This window comes from Aulonocara sp. 'chitande type north' Nkhata Bay, linkage group LG23, assembly GCF_057382095.1.
Source record: "Aulonocara sp. 'chitande type north' Nkhata Bay isolate Kocher_YH1m ecotype deep benthic linkage group LG23, A_spYH_male_GT1.1, whole genome shotgun sequence".
NCBI lineage: Eukaryota > Metazoa > Chordata > Actinopteri > Cichliformes > Cichlidae > Aulonocara > Aulonocara sp. 'chitande type north' Nkhata Bay.
In genome coordinates, this window is record NC_141365.1 from 22,158,764 (window position 1) to 22,184,728 (window position 25,965).

Below are 25,965 nucleotides of genomic sequence, written 5' to 3' on the forward strand. Positions count from 1 at the left end.
TTTTTGTTTTGTGCCTGTCTCTCTCTCCCTCTCTCGACACTCTGCCTGGGAAGAGCCTTCAGCAAGTCCCAGCCTTGTCTGTCTGTTCTCAATTACTCAGCTGAGGAGTCTCTGATATTTAAGGCTGGGAAGCAGAACGGGTCTTCACTGGATCATTAAGTGAGACAAGTCAGTATTACTTCTCGTCTTACGAGCTAATTTCCAATTTGAGAGTTTCGCGTTAGTGATTAATCCTTTTTGTGAACAGTTTCCCCGGACCAACTGCCTTTCCTGTGTGGAGTACAAGTGTGACAGCGTGTGGGAGAGTGTGAGAGGATTTCCCCTTCCCCAATTGGCTTTTTGGACCCTGAGGTTTCCCTCTTCACTTGTATATAGCTTGCACTTTGGTGACCTGTAAATAAACCGCTTTATTGGATGTAATCCCATCTGCGCCTGAGTCCTCCCTAACTCGTGACATAGACTATACTAGCGCAGATTCAGTAAAACCAGAGTTATGATAAAAAATATATGCAATGTTTTGTTTTCCTCCTGAATAGTGATGGCCCGCTTGAAGCTGAAGCTCCGGTGCGTGTGTCAAAAAAATCAACACACTGCTCCAGAAGCACTGTGTCGAAGCTTGATTCGTTTGGCCAGAGTCACGTGATCAGTGACGTCTGAAGCTTCATTTAGAACCTAACTGCTTCGGTATCTGATTCAATGGTTTATAAGCAGGTGAATCATTCGCGGGATTTGTGGAGTGTTTTGATGGTGACAGATAGCGAACCACTGATCATTCCACTGAGAGATTTGGAGCCAGCGAGGGATAGGAGGTTCTGTTGTGTGGGAGTATTTTGAGTTGATTTTGGTCGATGGGGTGGGTTTTCCAGCTTTGTGTTCTGGCTGTTTGCTTGTGTTTTGTGCGTGTTCATTTTATCTGGAAACGGGAAAAACTTAAAATGTCAAAAAATCTGCTTTTCATAATATAAATATCATTAAATAACTTTAGAAAGACTTCCATTTGACTCGTAACATTTAATGTTATAAAAAGATATATTTTATTTTTAAAATAATCTTAAAATTTTAGTCTACAAAATGTGCAGCAATTTAATTTATTTATTCTCTTTAGCTGATAGTTCGTGGGGCCCAGGTAGACTGTATAACTGCATCTCTACCACTTTTTCTGCACTCAATCCTCTTCGTACAGTGGAACAAATTCTCTTCTTAAATAAAAATGAAAAAGGGTTACCTTAAATGCATCTGCAAGTTCATAAGCATTTTCCCTTTCCATTTCACAATCAATTCTGCCCCCAGGTCAAAAATATGTATAGGAAAATTTCCCATATATAATATTATTTATAAATATACCCGTCTAGCGATTAATTGCACAAGTACATGGAGGCAGGACCTCACAGCAGAAGCATACTCTATAATGTGCATTATTATATGTTTGTTATATGTGACGTGGTATTTTTCAATTATTGTATTTACCAACATCAAGAAGTCACAAGCAAAGAAAGACCAAACCATGGTGCATGTTTAAACAGGGAAAGTTTACTGGTCAAAATTATTTATTAAACAAATAAACCACATTTTTTAACCCCAAAAAATACACGTTCAAAGCAACACAACAGCAGCCTAATATCAGACAGAACATAGGCCTGCAGGTATCAGGCTGTTTTTCTCCTTTATCTCATAGTGGACAGAAATTATTTTTGGAGTGGCACAAATAATTTGTGTGGCATCAAATGTGATGCAGAACAGCTGATTGTTCTGTAAATAGTTTGAAATGTTTATTTTAAAAAAACGCCTTGGCTGCATTTTTAGGTAAACAGCTGCAAAAACTTTGTTTGCAAAACTTTTTTGAAGAAGTAACTATATAATTAATTGCCCAACATTGGTCATTATATACTGTATTTTGCAGACAGAGTTACAGGACTCTCTCCCAGACCACAGACTCATACTCATAATACAAGTCAGAGCTTTATAAAAATAAATAAATAAAAAAGTTGTGTTTTCAAAATTGGAGTTCAAGTTATTCTTACTTCCAATAGTGTTAACATACTACACAGGTCATGAACAAGATTTTTTAAATTTTCATTGTAAGTGGGCTAAAACAGTTAATTAAAAATAGTCTAACATAAATGTAAATGCTGTAGGCAAGGCAAGGCAAGGCAAGTTTATTTGTATAGCACAATTCAACAACAAGGTGATTCAAAGTGCTTTACAGAGACATTAGAAACAAAAACAAATAAAAAAGCATGATTTAAAATTGATTAAAACAAGCAAACAAACAGACTAATTAACAAACAAACAAAACAGTATATAAAATTATTGTAATTTGATTATTTTAATAAACCATGTAACTTGGATGGATTTGATGCTGGTGTGACCACAGTGCACACGTCTGATGTCGCTCACAGTGGTCCAAGGGATCGCTCAGGGAGTTTGTGTGTTCGCTCAGACACATGAAAAATTAGAGGGAACATTGGTCACTTGTGTAAAAAGTTGTCTGCTATTTTACTAACACTGTAAAAATAGTATAAAAAGGGGCGATCGTGGCTCAAGAGTTGGGAGTTCGCCTTGTGAACCGGAAGGTTGCCGGTTCGAGCCCCGGCTCGGGCAGTCTCGGTCGTGTCCTTGGGCAAGACACTTCACCCGTTGCCTGCTGGTGGTGGTCAGAGGGCCCGGTGGGGCCAGTGTCCGGCAGCCTCGCCTCTGTCAGTGCGCCCCAGGGTGGCTGTGGCTACAATGTAGCTTGCCATCACGTGTGTGTGAATGACTGGATGTGTAAAGCGTTTTGGGGTCCTTAGGAACTAGTAAAGCGCTATATAAATACAGGCCATTTACCATTTAAAATTGTTTACAAGCAAAAGAAATCAGATTGCACTTAAGTATGTCACTATTGTCTGTCAATAGCCACCATCCACCTCTGTAAGAAGAAATCTATATAGGTTTAATCTAATGTGAAGCTTCTGTTGTCAAAGTGAGTCAGATCCACCTGATATGAATGTGTGCATGATGTGTGCACCTCACATAGCTTGAGAAGCAATGACTGACTCGACTGTTATGTTAAAACAGGTGTAGTGTTGTAGTTGTTTTAGGATTAAACGACCTGCTCCCTGTCTCTGCTTTCATCTAGTGGTTAAAAAATGCCCTAATATATCTGTAATGCTGGGTTACTTTAAATGAAAGCAGGTGATATTCTAAGTTCAAAAGTAAATAACAAGCTAATACAATAAGAATTCTACAAAACCTGTTAGCTAAACTGTGGACGTGAGCTCTGTTATACCAGCTGTTTATGGTTGGTTATTAACATTATTAATTCATTATACCATGGCAGCTCATTGTAAATTTTATGAAAAGTGATAAGAACTCTGTTTATGATTAATGGTATTGAGAATGCTGTTAAATATAAAAATAAACATATTCTGTACTGGGTTTTTTTTTTCTTTTTTTGGTACCGATTGGAAGAAAACAAATTCTGCATTGCATATTATCTTGTTAATATATATTTTTATCTAGCTATTGCACACATATCAATCTTCTCTGTATTTCTTTAAACGTTTGGATGATTTAAAAAAATATGAATGCTACAGGTGAAAGTTTAAAGGCTACAGTCTGTAAAATTAATTGTGAAATCTAAAGGGAGACGTCGTAGCACACCCACTCGGTTGGTTGCATCGGACAACGCGCGCGCTACCGTACTGGACAGGGCGCGCGGCTTTGATCGAGTGAATGGTTCGGGGTTTGCCCCCAAACGCCTCTTTGATTGGTTCTTTTCATTTCGATGGAGCTCATTGAACAGAAATGTGTCTCCTGTAGGAGGTAAGGGATCAGTCTTTCGTGATTTCCTCGATAGCTCACGTCAGTTTGCGCAGTTGGCGTTAACGGACTGAAAGCTGCAACTGGGAAGACGGGAAGAAGCTGGCTGGCCGCTGGAGAACCTCGGACTGCTTTTATTAAAACTTCGGAAGCTTAAAACCTTTTCTGCGTTTGTAACTCGCGGTAGTTATGATAACGATTTACAAGACTTAACGTCTCTTTATTTATTTTATCCTTATGATCTGAACAGGAAGTACAAGGACAAGCCAAGGCTGACGCAGACAGATTTGATTAATAAATCCCTGCAGCCGCTCCTTAACATAACGACGTATCCGCGTCTGTCTGTGAGCAAACAGGAGAAATGTCTGTGCTGTGTCTGTAGTTTTTTATCTGTATGGGGCATGTTTCGCATTTTGTGGGTCTCAGTAAAGTTTATTTGAAAAGGAGGGAGGGGACTCCCAGCAAGTCCCAGCCTGCCTTATCATGCGTTCAAGTCCTGTAGAAACTGAAGAGTGGCAAGTCCCTCCTCCCTGCAGTCACTGACAAATGTAGTAGGTGGTGGCGGTCCTAGCCTGTTTGGCGCCCTGGGCGAACACTCCCTCTGCCCCCCCCCCCCCCCCCCCCCCACACACACACACACACACACACAAAACATATTAAGGATTGTACATTAACATAAAAACATAACATTAATGTAGTTACTATGGACTTAATGCATACATATTATTAAAATATGGGCTATAACAGTTGTATTGATGTATAGCAACTTGAAATGCTCCCACAAATGGCACTACAACATGTAAAAAAATAATATAAGCTCTGGCGGACTTGGTTCTATGGTAGGTCTTAAAGGGTTAAATAAATATCGTCAAATAATCGAGATCTCAATTTCAGTGAAAATAATCGTGATTATCATTTTTGCCATAATCAAGCAGCCCTACCCATACAGAAAAGAAATAGTAAAAACTTATATGTGATTACTCATGAAAGTGGCCACTTTCATGAGTAAATCATATAAGGCTTACATGATTTACTCATGAAAGTGGCCACTTTCGCATTACTTTCATACATTGTTTTAGTAAGTATCCAAAACATACAAGTTTCATTATATAATTTTTCAAGGGATCTTATATCTGTTTTCACACTTATATGCTTTTCATACAAGTTTCACACAAGACAGATACAAACTTTATAAGATTTTTATATATCTTTTCCATATGGGTAATCTTTTGCTCGTTTCTCCTCCTTTTCTTTTCTCTTTTTTTCTAAACTGAGGACCTGGTGGCTTTGAACTTTTCTTGTCCATCTTCCATTGGTTTTAATTTTGCACTCCAGTATGAACACCCATCCCTCATTCAAATCATGAATACATAATGGACTTGGATTTACAACATTATAAATGAAATGGACTCTATTTGGAAGCAGCAGGGCCCCCTCCAGTCCTTTCGACGGCTTGTGTGTGAGACTTTAAATCATCAAACTGTAAATTTTACATTGTGATTGATCCCTTTACCCCTAGTCCTAAAGTGTATATTTATTTTCTTACTCTTCTTATATATTCTCCTGAGACCCAGCAGTTCATTTTTGTGCACTGTAGTACACATTTAGTTTTTGCTTGTATCTCTCATACTCTACATGCCACTCTGCTAAGTCCTGTTGTTTCTTAGAGAGGACAAGTGTACCTTTAAAATGATGTCACATGTGTGGGGTGTGGCCTTGCCAACTATCCTTTTCCCTCCTTTTCAAAATGGCTGGCATCCCTACAAGCACATTTTATGGAAGAAGGAAAGGTAAGCATGATATTTACATTTAAAGTGTTTTTGCAACTCATATTTTGATAAATTTTCAAAAATAAACATCTAGTAAGTAATTTGAGGAAGTTTTCAGAACTAAGCTTATTTAATTTCACAGAGCAAATGACTAATTTATTAATGTGTACTCCAGTGCACGTCAGGACTTTGTACTTATTTTTATTTCACATTTTTCTAGTAGACAGCTCTTTGACAGAGGCAGAGAGAATTCTTAACAGAATCATTGAGGGAGATTCAGACATAGATCTTTCAGAAGATGAGAGTCATGTGAGCCAGACAGGAGAGGGTGAGAACCCAGATGAGGGACCAGACGAAGATGACCAAGATGCAGGGCCAGATGTAATGGAGAAAGACACAGGGCCAGCTGAAATCTGCCGTCGTCCTATCTGGTCCAAAACCAACATGTAGGAGAATCTGGAATTTTTGATTTTGAGTACAAAAGTACCAGTAACATACAGAAATGTTTTACAGTAAATTAATTTAACTTGTAAAGATAGTGTAAAAGTGTTTTAAGTGAACTATATCGGATATTTGAGTATAAATAATTTTTCTGACTTTTGTTTTGCTAAGTAATTTTTCTTTATCTTAGGTTCATGCCTGTGTTGGAAGAATGCAGAATTCGAGATGATGGCACACTAATGACACGTAATGATTGGAGCCCACAGCAGTATTTCCAGCAGTACATTGATAAAAAACTAATTCAGGACTTGTCCTTCTTCACCAACCAGCGTATGGTACGGGATTCAGGGTGTAGTTTAAACACAACACCAGAGGAGATCAATACCTTTTTAGGAATCTCTGTGTACATGGCATGCCTTGGATATCCGAGAATTAGAATGTACTGGGCTGCCAAAACAAGAGTCGCAATTATAGCTGATTCCATGACACGTGATCGTTTCTACAAGATCAGGTCCTCGCTGAAAATGGTTGACGATCTCAGTGTGCCAGAAAGCGAAAAGAAAAAGGATCCCCTGTGGAAAGTCAGACCAGTTCTAAAGAGGGTCCTCCAAGGTTGCCTCAATCTGCCCAGGCCAACAAAGGTCTGTATTGATGAACAGATCGTTCCATTCACTGGCCAATGTCCAGTTCGTCAGTTTGTACCTGGAAAGCCAAATCCAACAGGATTAAAAGTGTTTGTTCTTGCAAGTCCAGGTGGTTTAGTGCTTGATTTTGAAACCTACATGGGAAAGAACACCTTCACTCAAGTCCAACAGATGGGAATAAGTGGAAATGCAGTCTTGCGTTTAACAGAGACACTTCCTAGAGGATCACTAGTCTACTTTGACCGGTATTTTACCACCATCAGTCTTCTAGATGCTCTTAAAGAAAGGGGCCTTCTAGGTACAGGAACAATTCAAAAGAATCGAATCCCAAAAGAGTGCCACTTCACTGCTGACAACATCCTGAGCTCAAAACCAAGAGGTTCGTCAGAAATGATTGTACGGAGACCTCATGAAATAGCAGTCACCAAGTGGATGGACAACAAGCCTGTTGTCATGGCATCAACTGCTCATGGAATTGAGCCCCAGGATACCTGTTCCAGATGGTCAAAGAAAGAACAGAGACAAATCCAAGTCCCAAGACCTGCAGTGGTTGCAGAATATAATATCAACATGGGAGGGGTTGACCTATGTGATCGCATGCTCAGCTTCTACAGAATATCTAGCCGGACCAAGAAGTGGACTGTTCGCACCATACTTCATTTCATTGATCTGGCCATCACCAACTCATGGCTTCAATATCGACAAGACAGCGAGGCCATGCAACAAGCTGAAAAGAATACACAGTACCTGGAGTTCAAGCTCCTCTTGGCTGAAGAACTGATAAACAAGGGACAAACATGGGAACAAGACCTAAATAATACCAGTGATGAAGAGTTCTCTCCAGAAATCAAGAAAAGGAAGCCCCAACCAGATGAGAGTGTAAGAAAATATGGTGCACTCCACTTGCCTGAAATGGTTAACAGCCCAAGGCCTTTCAGGTGCAGAATGCTTGGGTGCAACAGTAAAACATATGTGAGATGTGTGAAGTGCCAAATGTTCCTCTGTGTATCCAAAAAATCACAGTGCTTTCTTAGATATCATAAATGAATGGACTTTTGTGAAATAAATAAAAAAAACCCAGTGCAATCAGTTGTTCCTAGACGAATGGCCTACAGCCAGTGAAATGTCAGTGACTTCTAAGTTGACCCATGATCTACTGTTTTGTGATGTTTTTATGTAAATATGTTTTAAAATCCTGCTTACAAAGATTTCAGTGCAGCATTTAATTTTTTTAATCAGCTCTTGAATTTTGTTAGTTTCACATTCGGGATCAATGAACTCCCCTTGTGCACTGGAGTGCACATGTTGTAAAATTTAAATAAAATCTGTTAAAAACAAAATTGTTTTTGCAATGTGTTTTTTACCAAGCCAATACTTGATTTATATTAAAAAAATCAAAATCAAAATACTTTTTTTTCCTGGGTCTCAGGAGGATATATTGTTTGTTTACTTCCACTGCTGTAACTGGAGCCTCATCCTCTCGTCTCTCTATATACTGTACTTATATAGCGGAGATGACAATAAAGTTTTACTTTGACTTCAGCAGCGAGCAGGTGCACCGAGGGCTCTCGCGCTCACTTTTCATGTACAGAATTTCGAAAAAACATCGAATTATAAGCCTGTATTATAATGTATAAGGTTTTCACTCAGCATGGTTTGCAGCATGTCCTTCAAAAGAAAAAAAAAGAGTGATACATACTTTCAGTTATCAACTGAAATGTTTGAAAATGGACTGGAGGTTCCAGTTAAGCTGAATGTATCATGTGTGCTGTGCTTCATGACAGGAGGATTTCAGTTGATGTGCACACGAATGATTTGTGTTTCCTCTGCAGGTGAAGGTAGAAAGTGTGTGTGAGCTGTTGTGGATGTGAATTCAGCAGCATGGATCAGTGTGAGGACAGAGAGGAGGGAGTCCCTCCCTCTAAAACCACTCTGTGTGGGGAACATGAGAGCCAGACCAAAGCTCAGAGGTGAGATGACCATCTCTAACTGTCCAGGACTCTAATCCATGTCAAAGCTCAGCACTCACATCACTGCTCCATCATTATTCACAGGAACCAATCTGGAGCTGAACCCAGCTGTGTGTCCTTAAAGAGTGACGGGTCAAAGAGTATTGGTGGCAATTTTAAAGAACAACCCTTTGCTGCAGAGAGGTAAGCTGATAGTAACGTGAACTCTGATAGCAAACAATTTGGTGTCTGATTTAAATGAACTACTTGATGATGTTTCATTGTCGCCAAAGTAATGGTAAATGGCCTGCATTTGTATAGCGCTTTTCTAGTCCATAGGACCCCAAAGCGCTTTACACTACATTCAGTCATTCACCCATTCACACACACACGATAGCAAGCTACATTGTAGCCACAGCTGCCCTGGGGCGCACTGACAGAGGCGAGGCTGCCGGACACAGGCGCCACCGGGCCCTCTGACCACCACCAGTAGGGGTTAGTATCTTGCCCAAGGATATTTGGCATGCAGCCAGGATGCAGCCTGGGATCGAACCACCGACCTTCTGATTAGTGGCCGACCTGCTCTGCCACCTGAGCTACAGCCACCCCATATACGGCCTCCCTATACGGGGTCATATGACTGTTGGGATTTATTTGTGTAAATCTGTAGTTCTCCTTAGATCTTCACTGAGTTCTTTGAACTTTCCTATTGTGCAAAGTATTAGTGAATCTAATGAGTGCTTTAAAACAAATCCCTTTTATACTGCCAAATAGAAACCTATCAGAAATTATCAGTTGGACCTGGCTGCAACAACAGTTTTATGTTTAGAAATCAAGGATATACTGTCCACTTTCATATCTGTCTCTTTGGCAGTAAGTGGTTCTTTGTTGTTTGGTTTGTAAAGCACTTTATAAGTGAGGCCTCGCATTACTTTTCTTCACTTATGATACAACCCAATATCACGACAAAGTGTGTAATAGATACGCTGTGTGTGCACTGTGTCCATTTTACACTTTGCTATGAGAACAGAGCCAGACCAAAGCTCAGAGGTGAGATGACCATCTCTAACTGTCCATGACTCTTCTCCATGTCACAGCTCAGCACTCACATCACTGCTCCATCATTATTCACAGGAACCAACCTGGACCTGAACCCAGCTGTGTTTCCTTAAAGAGTGACTGGTCAAAGAGTATTGGTGCTAATTTTAAAGGACAAAACTCTGCTGTGGAAAGGTAATCTATATCTGTATATATTTTTATTTTTTCAGTAAACTTTCAAACACTGTTAAAAAAAACAATTCTTTGATCTTCGGGCTGAAGGAAGAACAACACTCGGTGTTTTAATGCCCACTCAACAATCTCTTTAATCAATACAATTCTCTTTATTCCATACAAACTCTTTGAGCAATACAATCATCTGGACGGGAGATGTGCAGAGGAGGAGGTCCTGCAGATCTTGAAGTGTCTGACAGTTACACACACTCTTATAGCCTCGACCCCCACCCGAGTCATAAAATCTAAACATTCACATTTCTCTCCCTCTCAGGCTATGTCCATCATTTTCTCTCCGTTTTGGCCTCCTGTCCACATTGAGACGGCATTTTTGTCACGGTCCTGGGTCAGTGACCCAGTGTTTTGAGTTTCTTGCGCCTCTGAGTTTTTTGTATTATGTTCTTAGTTCTCTTTGTTGTCCCAGCTTATTCTTTAATGTAGTGTCTTAGTTTCGTTTTCTTGTATTCTGTTTAGTTCTCTGAGTATTTAGTAGCTGCCCTCTGTGTCTCTTTGTTGTTGGTGTTGTCTGTGTTTCTTAGTTGCTCTGTCTCCCCTAGTCTAGTTCGCGTCTCTGTGTCATACTTCCTGTTTTACGTTGAAGGTCCGTGTCTTATGTGAATGTGTTCAGTTTACGCTTCCTTGTCTCGTCAGTTCTTATTTCCCCCAGCTGTGCTCTCCTTCTGTGTCTCATTCCCCTCGTTACTTCCCAGTGTATTTAAGCCCTGTGTTTCTCTGAGTCAGTGTCGTGTTGTCCCTCATGCTGTGTGGATCTCCCTGTGTCTCACTGTGAGTTTTAGGTTGGTGTTTCCTAGTTTAGTTTGTATTTTTTTTTTTTCCCTGCCAGCCAATAAAGCTGTGACTTTGAGTTGACACCTTGAGTCTGAGCGCCTGCATTTTGGGCAACTCTGTCAAAATGACTGAAAACGCTAGTGTGGACACGGAGCATTTTCGTATGAAAACGCCGTTTTCGAATATCTCCGTGCTAGTGTGGACGTAGCCTTAGTGAGCTTCAGTTATGACCTTGGCTTTCAGCATGTTTTGTTCTCCCTAATCAGACAAAGCGGGCCGTGATTCTATGCAAACAGTATTTCTTTATAAATCAGCAATATAAGGTATCATGAAACAGTGTAATATTCCATTCCTGTCTTTTCTCAACATAAACAATCCATTAATTTTATTACATGTACATGGGGATTTTCACAGCTCAGCATCCAATATCAAAATCCGCTGGGGCCGTCCCAGCAGCACACATTTATACACAGACATCAACAACCTTGTGATCCCTCTCTGTCTCCTGCCTCCCTATCTTGTGTCCTTGCTGCCCACTTCTTCGCACACTATATTCTCCTGAGTTTGGCTTACCAACTCCTTATCCCACTAACGGCAGCTTTCTGTCGCTCCTGCTTCTCACATACATCTCTGACCTATTCTTCCAATTCTATGTGTGTGCTCGATGTGTGAATGTTTAGTAACTTGACCTATGACCTACTTAAATGAATAATGAATATAATGCTTTACCATGGTTCAACAACTAAATCCCAACTACTGCGATAATACGATAATCTATTCTCACACAGCTCAGCACTCACATCACTGCTCCATCATTATTCACAGGAACCAACCTGGACCTGAACCCAGCTGTGTGTCCTTAAAGAGTGACTGGTCAAAGAGTATTGGTGCTAATTTTAAAGGACAAAACTCTGCTGTGGAAAGGTAATCTATATCTGTATATATTTTTATTTTTTCAGTAAACTTTCAAAAACCTAACCACTGATGTAAGAGGCTTTTCTGTCAGAAAGCTGGTCCAGCAGGTGTAAACTTTGTACTTTGGCTCAGAAAACAATGTTGGTAACAACCAGTCGAGTGGCATCAGGTCTTGCTAAGTGGAGGCAGCCCTTACTGCTATTAAGAATTGGATGTCAATAGAGACTCTTTTTTTTTTAACCAGCTGCTCCTAATTGCCCCACCATTTAGCCACCGAACAAAGGGCTATGGGGCTTTTGCCATTTTACTGGCAGCCTTTGTTTTAGAAGCCTTTGAAGTTAAAATCTAAGCCACAAATCACTTATAGGTTTCTTTCTTGATGGCTTAGGTAAAGTCCAAGAGACTATTTTGCACCTAGTAGCCACAAATCAATTATTAATGTCTCAAAGAAGTCCATCAGTGCCGTGATTCTATCTTATATGAACATCTGTCTTAGCTGCTGGTAATCAAGCTAAAACAAATCATTCAACAATTCAAATCATCACTGTAAAAAATTCTAACACTGGTAAAACATGATTACATGGTTTTCCTTTCCTCTTAATTAGGAAGGTGGGATTGTAAAATAGTTTTTCTGAGAAGTCTTTTTTTCTCTCTTATTTATTCATCTCTACAGAGAGAACAAGAATACCTCAGAGGTTCCCAGTGATCAGCCTCCCCAGGAGCATCAAGCACACCTGGACTCCATATTTATGGTCTGTAAATATACAAACAGTACTTTACATCTGTTCACAGTCATTTCTTAAAAATTTTATGCATGTTCTTACAACCAAACACAGAAGCAAAAAGCGTGACTATTTTTGAAAATAGCTTCAAAATTCAGATGGTGCAGCAGCAAAAATATAACTGTATGGTATTTACATTGTATTTCAAGCTCTAATATTTCTAAACCACTTGTTAGTTTTATTTAAAAAATACTTTTAAATCGTTACAGAAAGTTGTATTATAATAAAGTGGAAGCAACTGGAAATGAAAGTCTGACTGCACTGTGCCAAATGTAAAGTTTAGTGGAGGTTTGATTATGGGATTTGTTTGTTTTTCAGGGTTGGGGTTCGGCTCCTTAGTGCTGATCCTGTGTTTTTTCACAAAATTGTGTGGTATGACCAAAGGTCTCCACTTTGGTGTCATCCATTCAGAGTCTTGTGGTTTGTTTGGATGCAGCTTTACAAACCTAAGCTGTGCTGTTTTCTTCTCAGAAAGGAGAGCTTTCTCCTGACAACCCTTCTAAACTTGCAATATTTGTTTCTCCTTTTTCTAAATGTACTGTCATAAACTTCAACTCTTTAGCTCTTGTGTTTTTTTTGCTGTTTCTTTGAGAATTGTACAGTCTAACCAGGTTTGCCGCGACATCCACACCTTGGAAGACTAGCAACTGACTTATTATTTTCCACTTGTGAATAATCTTTAGGATGATGGCCTTCAAATTGTTTTCAACTTGCTTTAAAACTCTTCCCAGATTGATGGGTGTGAATGCCCACATAAATGCAGCATTGAGTGCAAAACAAAAGAAATGGTGTATGCAGACCTGCAGTGCTCAGCAGGAATCTTAACATTCCCTGAGACATTTTCCTCCATCACCAAGGTCTAAAGTTAATTTATTCAGCTTTTAAGGGGGATCTAAAAACAGCAAACTGACACCACACGAAGCCCTGGAATGATGTATAAATAAAACAGATTTTAATTCCAGCTGGATTGTAATTGTTTTCAACATGGTTCTGATGTTTGTATCTATGATTTCAGATTTATTGAGTCATTCATATAAATTTCTGTTCCAGCTCCTGGAGGAGAAAATCATCACTTTTGTGAAGAATGAGTTAAAGAAGATCCAGACAGTTCTGTATCCAGATTATTCAGAATGCTTAAACTGCCAGATGGAGGATAAGGAGATTTTGGAGTGTGAGGATGAAGAGCAAAGGCGTACCAACAGAGAGGCATTTATAAAGATCACACTGCAGTTTCTGAGAGGAATGAAGCAGTATGAGCTGGCTGACCGTCTGCTGAGCAGTAAGAGGATTTTTCTAAACATAGAAGCTGCTGGTTATACTAAGACATTTACTAATGTCTGAAGGATTACACCAGCACATATGTAAACACTCATTCTTTAGAAGAATTAAATGGTGGGATATTTAATATATAACTTAATCAGGTAACATATTGTCTGTTTTCAGGCAGATTTGCTCCAGTTTGTCAACATAATCTTAAATCTCAACTGAAGAAGAAGTTCCAGTGTCTGTTTGAGGGGATCGCTAAAGCAGGAAATCCAACCATTCTGAATCAGATCTACACAGAGCTGTACCTCACAGAAGGGACTGCAGAAGTCAATGATGAGCATGAGGTCAGACAGATTGAAACAACATCCAGGAGACGAAAACCAGATGGACCAGAAACAACAATCAGACAAGAAGACATCTTTAAAGCCTCACCTGGAAGAGATGAACCAATCAGAACAGTGTTGACAAAGGGAGTGGCTGGCATTGGGAAAACAGTCCTAACACAGAAGTTCACTCTAGATTGGGCTGAAAGCAAAACTAACCAGGACATCAAGTTCATATTTCCATTCACTTTCAGAGAGCTGAATGTGCTGAAAGAGAAAAACTTTAGCCTGCTGGAACTTGTTCATCACTTCTTTACCAAAACTAAAGAAGTAGGAATCTGCAGCTTTGAAGACTTCCAGGTTGTCTTAATTTTTGATGGCCTCGATGAGTGTCGACTTCCTCTGGACTTCCACAAAACTAAAATCCTGACAGACCCCACTAAGCCCACCTCAGTAGATGTGCTGCTAACTAACCTCATCAGAGGGAACCTGCTTCCCTCTGCTCACCTCTGGATAACCACACGACCTGCAGCAGCCAATCAAATCCCACCTGGGTATATTGACATGGTAACAGAGGTGAGGGGGTTCACTGACCCACAGAAGGAGGAGTACTTCAGGAAGAGATTCAGAGATGAGGAGCAAGCCAGCAGGATCATCTCCCACATCAAGACATCACAAAGCCTTCACATCATGTGTCACATCCCAGTCTTCTGCTGGATCGCTGCTACAGTTCTGGAGGATGTGGGGAAGAAGAGAAAAGAGGAAACAAGGACAGCACTACCTACAACCCTGACTGAGATGTACATCCACTTCTTGGTGGTTCAGGCAAAAGTGAAGAAGGTCAAGTATGATGGAGGAATGGAGACAGATCCACCCTGGAGTCCAGAGAGCAAACAGATGGTTGAGTCTCTGGGAAAACTGGCTTTTGAGCAGCTGCAAGGAGACAACCTGATCTTCTATGAATCAGACCTGACAGACTGTGGCATCGATATCAGCGCCGCCTCAGTGTACTCAGGAGTGTTTACACAGATCTTTAAAGAGGAGAGAGGGCTGTACAAGGACAAGGTGTTCTGCTTCATCCATCTGAGTGTTCAGGAGTTTCTGGCTGCTCTTCATGTCCATCTGACTTTCATCAACTCTGGAGTGAATTTACTGGAAAAGCAACAGGAAACCACCCAGAATTTGCAAGAAGAAGAATCTGCAGACACTTGCTTGTACAAGGGTGCTGTGAATAAGGCTTTACAGAGTTCAAACGGAAAACTGGACTTGTTCCTCCGCTTCCTCCTGGGTCTTTCACTTCAGACCAATCAAAGTCTTTTACATGGGCTGCTAGAACAGACAGGATGTAGCTCACAGACCAATCTGGAAACAGTTCAACACATAAAGGAGAGGCTCAGTGGAAATCTATCTGCAGAGAAAAGCATCAACCTGTTTCACTGTCTTAATGAACTAAATGAACATTCTATATTGGAGGAGATCCAACAGTCCCTGAGATCAGGAAGTCTCGCTGCTGATAAACTGTCTCCTGCTCAGTGGTCAGCTCTGGTCTTTATCTTATTATCATCAGAAAAAGATCTGTTTGTGTTTGACCTGAAGAAATACTCTGCTTCAGAGAAGGCTTTCCTAAGGCTCCTGCCAGTGATTAAATGCTCCAGCATAGCGCTGTAAGTCATAAAGTTTTCATGATTTAAACACACTGTTTTTGTTATTCTGTTTAGCACAGTTGTGTGCTGTCTAGTTTGATGTAAGATTTATGTGCCAATTAGAAGCTGCACTTAATGTATAAGCTCATTATGTCATCGGGTTTCTTAGGGTAAACTGGTAACGATTTAGCATGTGCTAAGTTGATGATTTATATAGTCCATGTATAATCAAAAGTTCATGCTGTGCAGTCACATATTATTATTTTCTTGTCCATTGTTGTCTCCTCAGACTTGGTGGATGTAACCTCTCAGACAGAATCTGTGAAACTCTATCCTCACTACTCAGCTCCCGTTCCTCTTGTCTGAGAGAGCTGGACCTGAGTAACAACAACCTGAAAGACTCCGGAGTGAAAGTACTGTCTGGGGGACTTGAGGGTCCACACTCTAAACTGGAAAAACTTAGGTTACGATTCTGCAAATCTTTCATGATATGTGTAAAATTGTTCTAGTTGAGATCCTAGATATTACATATTAAATTATCAGGACTTTCTCACTACTTTCTTTTCATGTGGTCTGTTTAGGATCTTTTTTTTCTCTTTAATTAAAGAAATGACACTCATGAAGCACTTTGAGAGTTTAGAGTAGACAAGCGCTATCTAAGAACCAGTACATTTACCATTTACCACGTGAGCACCAGTTCAATTTTTTCTAATTGTTTAATAGTTTCTGTCATGTATGCTGTCTGCAGATTGTCAAGTTGCTCAGTCACAGAAGAAGGTTGTAGTGCTCTGACATCAGCACTGAACTCCAACCATTACCACCTGAGAGAGCTCGACCTGAGCTACAATAATCCAGGAGAGGCAGGGGTGAAGATGCTGAAGCAGCTCCGACTGGACACACTCAGGTGTGCAGAGGCTGTTTGCAGCCACAGTGTCTGATAGAGGAAGATGATTTTGAAAGTTTTTCTTACAGTCACACATAAAGTAGCCTTTTTCATTTAGCTCATTATAGGAATTCTACTTGAACGTGAACAAGAAATAAGTGAAGGGTTTGTGAATCTGTAGCTTCGTAGTCTCACGCAGCCTATTTGTCCATATGCTTATGAATATAAATGCGAACCGAATAAGCAGAGGGTATGTTTTGAGGATTCATATGTTCCCCACCACCTCTGGATAACAAGCCATGCCAAGTGTTTTGGGAGGGGTTTGTTTTGTTGTTGTTTTTTGTTGTTTTTTGTACTGGTTTACTACTTTACAAATGACTAAGCTGCTAATGTTTTATTACTATATTTGGCTGCTTTTAATGATATGGACAAGGAGGATTGAAAGTGGACTGCATTACTTTGAACCACTATTTCCAAAGAACATGCTTAGGTTGGGCGATATGTAAAAAAACTTCCAACCGATGCAGGTGATATATTCACGTATGCACAGACTTTTTGATGGGCGGAGCAATGTAATGATGCACATATTGATTTGCGCGTTTAGAACACAGATGAAGTCCAAACATGGACAAAGTAATTGCCAAATTGCACACTGGAGGAAAAGGCACAGATAGAAATAGACTGTTACCTCAGTGAAGAGTTGTTTGGTCGAGTGTGTAAAACAGATAAACACTGGAAATGCCTGTAAACACGGTTATAGTGGAAAAAATAAGCCAGTTTCTCTTTGTTTCCTTCCCCACCATAGTGGGTTTTTTTATTTGATAAAATGCTTTTGTTTTTTTTTAACATAGGCTACTGCTGTTCTTTCTTTCTCTTATTTGAGTAAATCGCTCCAGCACTCTAAGGAGGGTGCATTTGCTCACAGCTGAAGGAGGGTGACGTTAAAACAGCGCTATTATTTGTTTCTGTTGACTGCTTCTGTTAGCTTCAGCCAACATTATTAGCAAATAAATAAATAAATCACCCTTGTAAAAACGATTGAGCCTATTGTCAATAGTCGATATATTCCTCCAATCGCCCAGCCTTAGTGCATGCAAATAATTTGTATTTCAGTTCTCAACTTTAGACTTTAACTTTGTTATACAGGTAAAACAATTTATTGCAATTAAATTACAATCAATTGATTATTATTGTATTCACCCTCTGGAGTCGACGGACGCACCGGCGCATCAAAATCACATGACCAATTTAAGACGACACAGCTACAAGATGCTGCGACTCAGTCTCCATTTCAATTTGGGTCGAGAGTACGGACTTCAAACGATATACCAGTTTTTGAATTGTGTCAATGGGCCACGTAAAGCCAGGGTTATGATAAAAAATACACGCAATGTTTTTTCTGAACAAAACAGTGGTGTTTACAGCGGGAAGAACGGTAAAAACTGTGTTTTCTACAGACAGCGCTAGCAAACACTCGCCACTTGTGAGTGAAAAAAAGGAAAAAACACCCCTTCCCTATTGGTGTTAGAGTTTACCATGCGGCACTTGGTTGTTTAGGGAGAAGGGGAAGTTTTAGGAGTGACACCCGCGACGGAAAGCGGGCGAGCAAAAGAAAGAGAGAGAGCAAGTTTTCATATGTGAGACATTAGTGACGTTTAGCGTGTTTGGAGGCTAGAGTTAGTGTGTTGTGTAGTTATTGTTTTGTATTGTGTGTCAGTTATACTGCTGAATGTCACATTTGCTCCAAAAAAGCCATCAAATGCAGATTCCAGTGTAAACGCTGTTCCCACATGGAAAACAGGACTGATACACCTCCTGCTGTCAGACCTGCAGGGTTTAGGCCTGTGGTGTTCTCCTCTGTTTTATACTGAACACAAACTAGTTTTTTGGACTCGCACAAATAATTTGTGTGCCTTCTCATCTGATGCAGCACACATGATTGTTCTGTAAATAGATTTAAATGGTTATTAAAAAAAAAGCCTGAGGCCTTGGCTGCATTTTTAGGTAAAAAGTACCTTATAACTTTGTTGTTTGCAAAACTTGTGCATAATTTTTAGAAATGTACAATTTCTATTTGCATTTCAAGTTATGAAAATGATTCGTTAAACATGTTTGTGGGTTTTACAGTAAAAAATATAACTTTTTTCTACTCAGATAAATTTTTTTGTCTGAAGTTAGATCAATTGTGCTAATATAGTATGCCAAAATGAAAAAATAACTCAAATTTCAAATATTTGAGGTTGTGCTGAAAATAATGATACAAAATAAGGCAAGATAAACAGTTTTTAAAGGTGAAATATAGAGGTAAAATCAAAAGTAGTCAAAAACGGCCAGTTATACCCTGGACCCCAGAGGGCTAATATTATTGTAATAAAAATGAAGTATAAAGTATAAAATGACCATAAATACGTCACTGCGATTTAGTCGGATGTTAAAAAATATAAATTTTATTTTGTACAAATAATGCACAAAGTGTATAAATAATAAAATGTCTTAAGGATATTTGGAATAGACCAGCAAGGATTTAGCATGTGCACAGTTAATAATCAGTATAGACTGCACATTTTAACGTTTTTTTGTTTGTTTGTTTGTTTGTTTGTTTATTTTGGTTTGTGTGTTTGTTTGGGTTTTTTTACCTCTTGTTGTCTCAACAGACTAAGTGGTTGTAACCTCTCGGACAGAATCTGTGACACTCTATCCTCAGTTCTCAGCTCCCACTCCTCTAGTCTGAGAGAGCTGGACCTGAATAATAATGACCTGAAGGACTCGGGAGTGAAAACACTGTGTGGTGGACTAGAGAGTCCATACTGTAAACTGGAAATATTCAGGTCAGGATTCTTCAAACTTTTCATATAAAGTCCATTTAAATCATATTCAATGCTAACCTATGTGGCTAACCATGGCTAACCAGGACTATTGTTGATTTATTCTGCTATATTCTGCTATATTATTAAAACTTTATCTAATAACAGGATTTCTTTTCACACAGACTGTGTAGCGTCGATTTGTTGTTTTTAATTTGATGTAATTTATTACAGATGTTCACATTTTCCTCAGAATCAACTAGTAATTCACACCAGGCTTTTTCATTGAGAGTAATTATCTGGTCAACTTTTTAAGTAGTGCTTAAATCCCTACAAAACTAATGACACTCATATGAGCATCAGTTCTACTTTGTGTAGGGCTTGTCCTAATTCTTACTTTAATAGTTTCATTAATTGAACAAATAAACTTTTAGCTCAAAATATCTCTGTTAAAGCTAACTCTACGCTTCAATCGATCACATATTTGTTAAATGGAGGTATTGTTTCTCGCTATTTGACTGCGTCACTGTTCTCTTATAGTATCTGTCACATGTGCTGTCTGCAGATTGTCAGGCTGCTTGATCACAGAAGAAGGTTGTACTGTTCTTATCTCAGTGCTGAACTCCAACCATTCCACCCTGAGAGAGCTCGACCTGAGCTACAATGATCCAGGAGAGGCAGGGGTGAAGCTGCTGAAGCAGCTCCAACTGGACATACTCAGGTATGAAGTGGCCTTTGGCAGCCAAAGTGCCTGGCAATGGAGAAAGAGACACTCGAGGAAATAGGAGAAATTTCTTCACTCATCAAGGAGCTTTTTTTTTATATATATATATAAATTTTTGCTCCAAGCCATATAAAAGAAAAACAAGTCTTACATTTGTATGAATGTTAAATAAATGAACACTGGTTTGTTTGTTTGTTTTGTTTTTTTACTTTTAGTACCACACACTGCTGTGCTTGAGGCTAGAGTGGTTTATTTAATATCACATTAGGATTTTTATTTGATTGTTTTGCACAAACAAGGATTGAAAGTTCTCTGTGTAGCTTTTTTTATAATGGCAATATTTTTTTTTCTATTACTTTATGATTAAGTAGACCAATATCGATATAATATTTATAATTCATTTGTCACAGTGAGCCGAAGCAGACTGTTTGAATTTATGAAGAGTGGACCCAAAATGCAGACACAGAGGAACGTGGAACCAAAATTTGAGTATTAACAAAAAGCGAGCCGTTTAATGTGGCTGATGAAGAAATGAAGAAAGTAATATATAAGGCAAACAAAGACAAGAATAAACAATAACCTAAACCGAGGAAACTAGAGATAAACATAAAAAACAAAAACATGAAAAAAAACATGAAACTTGGCATGGATACAAAGATACCTGGAACATAGAAATATGGCGCAAAAGACAAAAGATGGCCTGACACTGAACAAAGGAAGACAGAAGGCTAGTACGCAATCAGATAATGGGGGGATGGGGAATAGGTGGGAACACAGCTGGAACAAATCAGACCTAACAAGACAAGGGGAAGCAAAACACAATAAAACAGGAAACGGCATGGAACGCAGACATGACAACATGGACAAGAAGACAAGAAACATGACAGACTAATAAGGAAGACATACGTGAAACATAACTAAACTTAAGGCAACCAAATGATAATCTTATTACACAACATACACTAAACAAAAATATAAACGCAACACTTTTATTTTTGCTCCCATTTTTCATGAGCTGAACTTAAAGATCTGAAACATTTTCTACATACACAAAGGACCCATTATTATCAAATATTGTTCACAAATCTGTCTAAATCTGTGTTAGTGAGAACTTCTCATTTGCCGAGATAATCCATCACACCTCACAGGTGTGGCATGTCAAGGTGCTGATTAGAAAGCATGAATATTGCACAGGTGTGCCTTAGACTGCCCACAATAAAAGGCCACTCTGAAATATGCAGGAAGTGTTGTTTTCAATAAATTGCATGATCAAAAAATTTTTTCTTCTTAACATCCAACCATGCAACATATAATTTGCATATTTTTGGTGCAGCGTGTTTTGGGGTTTGAAAATGTTGAAACGTTTCTCCCACTGAAAACGCTACATCCAGATGAACAAAATAAACTTTTGGAGGTTTTGATCAGGAACTTTTTAAATTTGGTATTAGTCAGTATAATGAGGCTTTAATTATCTTTCCAGAGACTGATCTAACTCAGGGTCTCTCATCCAGTGTCCTGAGCTTTCAATGTAAGCTTTCACTTTCTGTCATACAGACTTCATCAGTGTCTAACAGTATGTGTATGAGAGCGATGTAATGTCCAAGTGTGCGTGCTGAAAGAGACTGTGCTGGTCTGACCCCCCTCCTCCTTTCAGGGTGGAGCCTGCTGGAGGCCGATGGTTGAGACCAGGTCTGAGGAAGTGTAAGTGTGTTTTTAATGTGATTCATGAAAACATTCAACCATCTTCAAACTGTCACATCACTCATTCACATCTCTGATGTCAAGAGTCATTATCAAAGTGTCAATCAATGAACGGATGATGGATCAATAACTGCAGCTGGACTGTGTTTGTTCTCTCCATCAGATTCCTGTCAACTCACATTCGACACAAACACAGTGAACACAAAACTGAAACTGTCTGACAACAACAGGAAGGTGGCACGTGTGGAGGAGGATCAGTCATATCCTGATCATCCAGACAGATTTGACTTCCATCCTCAACTATTGTGTAGAGATGGTCTGACTGGTCGCTGTTACTGGGAGGTCGAGTGGAGAGGAAACGTTTATATATCAGTGAGTTACAGAAGAATCAGAAGGAAAGAAAATGCTAAACATTGTTTGTTTGGATGGAATGATCAGTCCTGGAGTTTGTATTGTACAGATGATGGTCCTCATTCTGTCAGGCACAACAACAGACAAACATCCATCTCCTCCTCCTCCTCCTCCTCTGTCTCTAACAGAGTAGCAGTGTATGTGGACTGTCCTTCTGGCACTCTGTCCTTCTACAGAGTCTCCTCTGAAACTCTGATCCACCTCCACACTTTCAGCACAACATTCACTGAACTGCTTTATCCTGGATTCAGAGTCTTGTTTGGGGCCTCTGTGAGTCTGTGTGGCATTTGATAAGAATCTTCACCTGTTTGAGATGCACAGAAGAAGAATTTAGAAAATACTCAGACATTCACAAGTTTAGTGAGCAGCCAGGCTTCAGCCTGATGTCTGATTGGGTGCGTAGCCTCCAGCTTACTTCCACATGGATGGCGGTCGTAGCTCAGGAGTAAGCAACATTTTATTTATATGGCACCTTTCAAGACAAGGATAACGAAGTGCTTCACAATAAAATTTAAAAAACGGAGCACTAAAAAAAAGACTTAACAAAAGCAAGTCTAAGATGATGAGTTTTTAGTTGTTTCTTAAAACAACTCACAGACGCTGTTTCTGGAAGTGTTCCTGAGCCCATGCACTGATATTTTATTGCAGCGCTAATGAAGGTAATAGCAATCTCACTGATCTGAAAATGCCATGAGTTGAAGAGGAGTCGGAGGAGATCATGAAATCGCCAAATTTCATTTTGGACGAACTGAGCAAAGTGGCTAAACAGCAAGGTATGCTACATGTCCTAATAAATGAGATTAAACAACTAAAAAAACCTGATAAAGGAGAAGGACAAGAAAATAGACGGCTTGGAACAGCGGATCGAGGGCCTTGAACAATACACAAGAATGAGTATTTAATCATAAGTGGACTAGAGATGTAACACTGAACCTACACCAGATCAACAGCTGGCAGAGGTAGAGACGGTGAAGATGCCCCAGCAGAGGAGCTGCAAACACTTGAACAGCAAGTGATAAATTTCTCCAAATGAAGAATGTGAGTATTCAGAGACATCATATCACAACATGTCACATGCTCTGTATAGATAGTAAAACAAAGCCCATTTTGAAGAAGCTAAAGAGGACTGGTGTGTATTTCCAATGAACATTTAATGAAAAAAACTGCTGAAATTGCAAAACAGGCACGTAGCCTGAAAAACAAAACAAGATATAAGCACCATGACCGAGGAACTGCAAAGTAATGATAAGACTCCTAAAGAAGTGAAAGTTCTGATAATAAGAGAACTCAGCGACTTAGAACAATACAAACGATCAGGAGTCTGCTCTTTACTGGAAATGTGATGACTGGATATTATGAATAATGGATGTGGAAACATAAATGACAAGGTTGGATTATATGTTTCCATGAAGAGGAAGACTTTGATTATGAAAAGGACTATCAAGGTGGTTATAATTTCTAATAAATACATTACTTTTAATATCGCTGTGTGGTTTTCATCTGTAAAGCTGAATAAGATCAGAACAAATGTCAAAAGAACAAAAGTGAGGGCAGAGGTAAAAAATGACATGATATTTAGAATCTGCATATATGATTCCCTATATACTTTAATGTTGTTACAAGCCTGCAGTAAGAACTGCAAAAACCGTTTTAAATAGTTGTATATAGGATTATTATTATTATTATTAGGATGATTATTACTTTGACCTTCAGCTCAATCATTGACCTTGAAAAAGAGGTCAGAGGTCAAATGTTGCATGATATTGTAAATCTTTCTATGGGACTTTCTATATGGTGACATTTCACACCACACTTGTAAGAATCACAGGTTCTGAGTTATGAGGCTTTTTTGTCAATTCTCAAACAATAACTCACTAAGCTGACCTTGAAGACCTCAGTGGATGTAAACCAAATTTTAATGGATTGTTAACACCACCCCAATCTCCAAAGTTTTATCAGAATTCATTCAAAACCTTTTGAGCTGTCAGTAGCCACTGGAGGGTGCTCTAACACTGCAGATAAACTGGAGGAAGACCTCGTTAGCTCATTTGGTTATAACTAGAACAGATATAACAGTTGTGTTTCATAAAGATGCTGAAAGTACACTTCACACGTCTGATGACATGAAGCTGTTTTTCAGACTTCCTTAAACTCCTCCTGAAACACGAACACACCGTTATGCATATGTGTAGATTTCAGAGGGCACACGGGGGACACTCAAACATGTGCACATCCTAGTGTACATTTTAAGTAAACCACACGGAGATGTATTAAAATGAATGAATCTATGAGTGATGTGACTTGGTGACACATTTAATCAAAGTTAAATAAAATCAGCTCGTTTTCTGGCTCAGGATGAATTTGATTTTAGGTGTTTGGACCTCCTCGCTGTCAGCAGGTGTTGCTGAGTGTCTGTAAATCCTTGTTGTCTCTAAACTATGCTGCAGTTAGTGATGAGTGTGCGTTCATCCATACACACCGAGCTTCCTGCCTGTGTCAAGGAGCTGCTAATTAGCCTGTGTGTAATTTTCATTGTTGCCAATTACAGCCAGAGGGGCTCTGTGCGTGTGTGTGTGTATGTGTGTGTGTGTGTGTATGTGTGTGTGTGTGTGTGTGTATGTGCGTGCGTGCGTGCGTGCGTGCGTGCGTGCGTGTGTGTGTGTGTGTGTGTGTGTGTTTACATTCAATGCTAACGAGCCGGCATGCCTTGCCAAGCGGTTGACCCACTTCCCAAAAGGAGGTCCCAAAGGACTAACACACATGCGCACACACATACACACACAAAACCACAAAGTAGTGGGCATGTCCATCAGGTCACATGATCACATCTCTCAGCCTCATCTTGAATCTTAGGGTTGAAGGACTAGTTTTGCTTAGGAAGCTGACTGAGGTGGCTTCAATGTTTCCTTTATTATCTCCCTTAGCAGAGAAAACACTGGAGCTTCTCTGAAAAGAAAGGACATAATTCCATCCCATAATTCACAGTGACACTGTCCTTTTCATTTCCTTGTGATGTAGACCATGTAAATGTGAACTATTAGTGCATTTTCCATTTCATTGCAAAACCCACTGATTTGTTTTGAAAGTTAGACTGTTAAACACTCACATTACGCTGCTGTGATAAAATCCTCTGTGATTGCATGAAAAACATACGTTTATATATGAACAGTTCCTTTAGTCAAGATTAAGAGCTATATTTGCATGATTAAAGTTCCCTCCATCCATCCATCCATTATCTGCTGCTTGTCCATGTCTGGGTCATGGGAGGAGCAGTCTCAGCAGAGAGACCCACACCTCTCTCTAACAACGAGGCATTCCCAAACCAGCTGAGAGGAATAATCTCTCCATCTTGTCCTGGTTCCATCCTGCAGCCTCCTCTCAGTTGGAAATGCCGAAAATACCTCACCTCGGAGGCATCTTGGTCAGGAGACGAGGCTTTACTGTCATCTCCCTGTCTGAGAAGAACGCTCATTTCTGTTTTCAGGATTATCATGACTAAATTTTTACTTTGAAGGAGCCAGGACCTTACCTGGGACCTTAAATGGGGGGGGGGGGGGGGGGGGGAAATGGGTAAGTATCAGTTAGGAGCACTTAAACTTTCAAAATAAGAGTGTCTGCACCAGTAGAGCAAGATGGACATAGTAGTATCTGTATACTGCATGCAGTACACTACAGCAAAAAGTAAATGCCTGTGAGGCATGCAAACCAATCAGCACTCAAAGGCACCAACATAACCAACTGTAAGTGAACTAACCACAGTTTAAATGGACTTCAAAGTCTAATTTCAAGTGAAGCCATACTTTAATACATATAGTTTATAAGATTTAAAGCTAAAGCCAAAATACCAC

The 25,965-nt window shown here is 39.6% G+C and overlaps 1 protein-coding gene across 2 annotated transcripts; it reads left to right on the forward strand.

The window, feature by feature from the left end:
• The first annotated feature begins 3,666 nt into the window (after nt 1-3,666).
• Nucleotides 3,667-24,282, forward strand: LOC147301710 (protein NLRC3-like). 2 transcript variants are annotated; one of them, XM_086284166.1, is made up of 15 exons: nt 3,667-3,804; nt 8,488-8,625; nt 8,710-8,808; nt 9,739-9,837; nt 11,491-11,589; nt 12,254-12,332; nt 13,413-13,641; nt 13,806-15,615; nt 15,884-16,057; nt 16,343-16,498; nt 19,132-19,305; nt 19,847-20,002; nt 21,660-21,706; nt 21,870-22,078; nt 22,167-22,384. In XM_086284166.1, exons 2-15 carry the CDS (start codon nt 8,537-8,539, stop codon nt 22,248-22,250), a joined length of 3,504 nt encoding a protein of 1,167 aa, XP_086140292.1. In that variant the 5' UTR covers nt 3,667-3,804; nt 8,488-8,536; the 3' UTR covers nt 22,251-22,384. The 2 variants fall into 2 exon arrangements, with proteins under 2 accessions (XP_086140292.1, XP_086140291.1); XM_086284165.1 differs by having other exon boundaries at nt 21,870-24,282.
• Nucleotides 24,283-25,965: the final 1,683 nt, after the last annotated feature.

Coding starts and splice junctions, on each gene's coding strand:
- LOC147301710 (XM_086284165.1), top strand. CDS start 8,537: ATGGATCAGTGTGAGGACAGAGAGGAGGGAGTCCCTCCCTCTAAAACC. Junction 8,626..8,709: donor AGCCAGACCAAAGCTCAGAG/GTGAGATGACCA, acceptor CATTATTCACAG/GAACCAATCTGGAGCTGAAC. Junction 11,590..12,253: donor CAAAACTCTGCTGTGGAAAG/GTAATCTATATC, acceptor TCATCTCTACAG/AGAGAACAAGAATACCTCAG.